This window comes from Symphodus melops (genome assembly GCF_947650265.1).
Source record: "Symphodus melops genome assembly, chromosome: 8".
In the NCBI taxonomy this organism is placed as follows: Eukaryota; Metazoa; Chordata; class Actinopteri; order Labriformes; family Labridae; genus Symphodus; species Symphodus melops.
In genome coordinates, this window is record NC_136698.1 from 27,309,962 (window position 1) to 27,315,631 (window position 5,670).

The 5,670-nt window shown below is 41.1% G+C and overlaps 1 protein-coding gene across 1 annotated transcript; it reads left to right on the plus strand.

The window, feature by feature from the left end:
* The first annotated feature begins 658 nt into the window (after positions 1-658).
* srd5a3 (steroid 5 alpha-reductase 3) lies at positions 659-5,638 on the plus strand. Its single transcript, XM_079350831.1, has 5 exons — positions 659-945; positions 1,686-1,822; positions 3,238-3,423; positions 3,513-3,638; positions 4,740-5,638. Exons 1-5 carry the CDS (start codon positions 725-727, stop codon positions 4,997-4,999), a joined length of 930 nt encoding a protein of 309 aa, XP_079206957.1. The 5' UTR covers positions 659-724; the 3' UTR covers positions 5,000-5,638.
* The last annotated feature ends 32 nt before the right edge of the window (positions 5,639-5,670 follow it).

Sequence of the window (5,670 nt, forward strand, 5' to 3'; positions counted from 1 at the left end):
GGACAATCAATAATGTAGTCGTTTGCTGATCCAGTCATCGTTTAAGCTATTTAAATATTTGATCTCACCCTCTTAAGTTTCTAATACAAAAACAAATGTGACTTTAAGACTTAAGTCTTTTTTTGTTTTTGGTTTTTTTTTGCATTTTATTAAGCCATTCATTAATTCAGAAATACATCGCCATCATTTTAGAAAATGAAAACAACAGCTTGATGAAGTGACTATTTGAGTACAGGCTTTTCTTTATTTGCAGATACAGTAACTTTGGCTGTTTAAGACAAACTAGTAAGACTGCAGGCATTTTGATAAACAGATTTATTTATCATTTACTCGTTATTTTTTTTTTTTTAAAACAGTCATTATCTATCTCGCTCCAAGACAAGCTATCATTCATTTATTTTTAACCTCTATTTGTAGAAACATTTGGCTCTTTCTGGAGATTGCTGTTGTGGAAAGTGAAACCCAATTTTCCCCTGGGTTCAACTAAGTATTTCTGATTCTGAAAGCATACTATCTCTATATAAATATACATACTGTATGTAAACATGCATTTCACTTGAAATAATTTGACTTCAATATTCACAGAATTACGTGGCAAACCAAAGCGCTGCCAAAACAATTTAATAATAACTATTTGGTGCGTTCCGGAACTCTTCGCTTTTGTTTCCCACCGGTGCCTTTTCTGTGCTACACTAAACAAAGTCGGTGAATAGCGGAGCTGAAAATGACGTTGGAATCAGTTTCTGTGAGCTTTATTGACGTGTTTTGGTTTTGTCTGGCTTGTGGCTTCCTTGCAGCTTTCTGTGCTCACCTCATTTCCCGACAGCTGCCGAGTGGACACGAAACATACCGAGTGTTTGTTTTCTTCCAGGATCTGATCAGGTACGGAAAAACCAAACAGCTGCAACGAGACGACTGGCTGCAGGTGTTTAACGTCCCGAAAAGGTAAAAAAAAACCCTATTCTTTTAAAACAAAAAGTCAGCTATAATAACATGTTTTATACCAAATATATGCATTTATTAAACGTTAAACACTGACACATTAAGAGTCTTACAGTCATTGTAGACTGTACCTCAGAATTTATTAAAGGGGACATATTATCCCCTTTTTCAAACAGCGCCCCCCTGTGGTCTAAATGAAACATCTGTGTTTCTGTGCTTTCAAATATAACATGAGTCAAGCAGCAGAGGAGGTTTGTGACCCTGCAGAAACCAGCTCTCTCAGAACGCTCCGTTTTGGTGTGTGTGTCTCTTTAAATGTAATAAGCCCCGCCCCCTGAGTTTTCACTCCTCTGTAGAGAGAATAAAAATGGTGAACCTGCACAAAAGGTTTGCTCTAGTCTAGAGGTGGAGTCCATTGGTGGAGATACCCGGGGAGGGGAGGGGATTTATTTTTTCATTTTTTAATCAGAATCCGACTCGTGATGTCACAAACTGAGAAAATCTGAAACAGAGAATTTTTCTCTGTGTGGTAAAACTTGTGCAGACCACAAACAAACGAGTGGATGGATTTATTTCACATGTTGTGGGATGATAGACGCTCAGGTTACCCAAATAAATGTTCAAAAACACTGTCAAAGTGGATTTGTCATAATACGTCCCCTTTAATGCATTTCTGTCTGTTTATTCACGTGGACATGACGTGATCTTTAAATCCTAACTTGATCCTCTTTGTCCTGTCTCAGATGGTTCTGGCACTTTTATGCCGTCTCTATTTGCTGGAATGGTTTTCTTCTGGTCTTGTACCTGAACCGGTCCAACCCTTCATGGCTGAACGGACTGTTAGACACGTTGACAGGTGTACCACACTCTGACAGCCAAGGTGGGTTTGAATCCTCTGCACTGCTGATGTTTTTGACTGCTAGATTTTTGGACCCAAATCGTGTATTTTGGTTTAAAAGTCAAAAGTTATGTTGACATTGATTTCTAAAGCACCTAATGATAGTTCGTATTATCTGACCACTAGTTCACGTTAATTAAAAAGTAGTCATGTGCAGTGATATAAGAAAATTAGATTGCAATCGTAACATCGAATAAACCATAATCAGAGTGAAGTCTTTATTTATATAATATACTTTTAAAACAATTTGTCACAAGCATGGAGCAAGAAAAACATACGTAAAAAAAAAACACGTGCAAAAAAGTAGGCATAAAGCCGAGTTTATACTTCTGCATCAAGGCAACGGCGTGCCTATGGCGTAGACCCGACACGTGGTCGTGGAGCATTCGTAGTTATGCGTTGAGGGATCGCGTTGCTCTGCAATTCACCGCCAAGCCACTAGGGGGGGCGTTGCTGTGTCTTTGTGTGGTTTCAGAGGTTTGCGGAGGTGGTCTGTCCGACCACTAAACCCAATCGAGGCTGACGACAGGTGAATTTAACACACTCGTCAGCCCACTGAGGAACCTGGATGAAGAAATTATTATTTACATTGTGACCAGAAAATCAACTGCTGGAAATGACGTTCTGAGCGGACCAATCACAGTCTTTGTGGTTGAATCCACAGACTCACTCTACAGACATTTTAGATGTAGATAGTCATGCGCATGGCTGTTCACTTCCCCACACTCCTTTAAATGCATTCAAGGAAAAGGGGGCTGACAGTTGTATTGACACCTAAGACACCACTAGAGGGAGCTGTGTGAAGTAATAAAGGAGCTTCACATCAGGACCAACTGCTGTCAGTAAAATAAGATAAATACAAGGAAAGAGTATTGCATTATTTATGGCCCAGTAAAAGACAGCCTGTTGTTTTATTTTAGTTAAAAAATTAAATATTCTTCACGGGTTTGAATCCAGCCTGTGGCTCCTTTCCCTCATGTTTCGATCCCCACTCTCTCTTCCTTCCTGATTTTCCACGTTCCTATCCCTCCAATAAAGGCACATAAAAAACCCAAAATTAATCTTTAAATATGAAAAAAGTCTGGGTTGCATGTGACCTTTTACTATCTTAGAAAAAAAACCAAAAAAAAACTTTAATTTCCCTCGGGATCAATAAAGTATCTATCTATCTATCTGACCATATTTTTCTCCGGCCGGCTCCCTCCCGACTGAAATTCCCCAAAAAATCTTCAGGTGTTTATATGTGAAAAATGAGATTTGCACATTTATTAAAATCAAGATAACACACTAAGTGTATATATATATATATTTTTTTTTTTTTTTATGAAGGTATATTAGATAATTGATCCATTGTCACATTGTGATTGAATTAAACGTGTTGAATACTTTGTCTCCAGTCCCTCAGCTGGTCACTGTGCTGGTGCAGCTGCTGTTCTGCTTCCACTCCCTGAAGAGGCTGCAGGAGTGCCTGTTGGTCAGCGTGTTCTCGGACGCAGCCATGCACGTGGTGCAGTACGTGTTCGGCCTGCTTTACTACCTCATGATTGGACTGACGGTGCTCGGATCAGATCGTCTGGAAAAAGGTGAAAAGGAATTCGTCTCTGCAGCGTTCATTCACGTTCCGGGTTCTGCTGTGTGGTTTTAAACGTTCCAGTGTTTGTTTGTCTCTCAGGCTCTGGACCTCTCCTCTCCCAGCTCAGCTGGTGTCATGTGACAGGAAGTGTTCTGTTCTTCGCAGCCTCACTGATGCAGCATCAATGCATGGTCCATCTGGCTGCGCTTCGCACTGGGAAGTCAGGTAGGCAGTGGCCACTGTGTCTGGACCTTTCACTGAAGTACAATAATGGAAAGAGGAGCGACATGTTGAACCCGTTTGATCATCTAAACAACAAAACCCAGACTTCAGTAATGTTGGGTTTTAAACAGAACTGGCAACCTGTCACATTGTCAAACTTTTACAATATTTTTTTCGTAATTCAGGGATTTTGCTCCACAGTGGATTTTGCTCCACAGTGGATTTTGCTCCACAGTGGATTGCTGAAGCTGGTACAGCGATGAGATAATCCTCAGGAATCTGAAGTACAGCAGATGATCTCCACTCACTCTCAAATATGACTCATACTGCAAGATCGAAGTTAGACATGTATGTCTGACACCTATGGTGTAAAATTGGTACTGCAGGTCAAATCCAAACCCCCCCCCCCCCCCCCCCCCCCCCCCCCCCCCCCCCCTCCTGATTAAAACGTCTTTATGTGTGCAAAGGAGGACAACATAAACGAACAGTCTGTTCTGTGTGAAGTTCATATTTTGCAAGATTGAAACAGCAACAGTTCACACGGTGGTTTGATCCCTGATTAGCTCGGTTTGAACTCATGAACAAACAAATATGATTAGAAATGTGTTTCCCTGCTCGCTCTGCCCTCCCGTGAGAATTATGAATTACTCAACAAATAAATACAATAAAGTGACTATTGTTTTCATCACACGTGCAGGCAGACTGATTTTCAATGAATGCATTCAGCTAACTCTCCAAACCCCCGACGCAAGATTTGAAACACAACAGAAGAACTCTTTGTGTGTTAGTTTATGTTTGCAAAAGAACTCTTGAAATCCAAATGTATGTTTTCAACCTCTGTGGACGTGCGCCTTTGCAGATCTTCTGTACTGAATGATGTTACTGTTTATTTCTGCTATTAGGTGCTCCTATGTTTCCCTTTTTTAGTCTGTTTATTTTTAACAAACATGAGTGAATCATTTCTCCTCCAAAGGGATGCGTCTGGCAGTTCTCTGAGCTTTTTAATCCACAGATTAGCGTATCTTTAACTTAAACACAGACGGGTATCAAGCAAAGGTTTATGAGATGAATGATAAGGGCTGATGTGTGTTTTTTGTTTTTCAGACTCTGTGAAGACACTGGCTCACAGACTTCCAGAAGGCGGCTGGTTCGAGCTCGTGTCGTGCCCTCATTATTTGGCCGAGCTGCTGCTGTACGTCTCTCTGAACCTGATTTACGGAGGCTGTTCTCTCACCTGGTGGACCGTCCTCCTCTACGTGCTCTTCAGTCACGCTCTGGAGGCTCGACTCTGTCACGAGTTTTACATCAGCAAGTTTGAGTCGTACTCCGGCGACAGGAAGGCTTTTATACCTTTCGTGCTGTGAAGTCCTGCAAAGACTTGAAGAGGTGTGAAACCTCCCCTCTCTTAGCGCTGATTGACAAGATGCTCTTAAACGCGACAGCTGGCTGTGAGTGTGACGCACGGCAGAGACGCAGGGAAAACATTTTCACCATCTCCTCACAGATCGTGGACTCACCTGGAGACCACAGGCAGCAGAACGTGTGAGGGTCACGTTCTTTGACTTCTCCAGTGAGATTTTAAACTGCCTCATGATGAATCTTTACATCCCTGTTAGTGAAGCTGACGCCCGTGATGGACCTCTCACCCGCTGCACGACACTGTGGGCGCTCTGAGACGCCCAACCTGCAAGACTGAGCGCTACCGCAGGTCGTTTATTCCACCTGCAGTCAGACCTCCACGTGACTCTGTATAATAATCATCAACATCATTAATGCTACAAACTGCATGTTTTTAATCATATCTGATCTGTCTGTGTACATCGTGTTTATGCCTTGTATTATTTGATTCTATTTGATATTTTCTTTTATCTTATCTTAATAATATAATGTAATGTTTTTTTTTTTACTTTTTTACATCGATGCTTTTTATATTCCTGTTTTTATGCTGTTGAACAAATACATTTTCCCTATTAGGGGATCAATAAACCATATTGTTATCCTAATGTAATGTAGTCTCTTTTATTATTTTCATTTC

Bases quoted from the DNA above. Each gene is read 5' to 3' on its own strand.
- srd5a3 (XM_079350831.1), top strand. From the start codon at position 725: ATGACGTTGGAATCAGTTTCTGTGAGCTTTATTGACGTGTTTTGGTTT. The intron at 946-1,685 runs GTAAAAAAAAAC...GTCCTGTCTCAG, and splicing joins GTGTTTAACGTCCCGAAAAG to ATGGTTCTGGCACTTTTATG. The intron at 3,639-4,739 runs GTAGGCAGTGGC...TTTGTTTTTCAG, and splicing joins GCTTCGCACTGGGAAGTCAG to ACTCTGTGAAGACACTGGCT.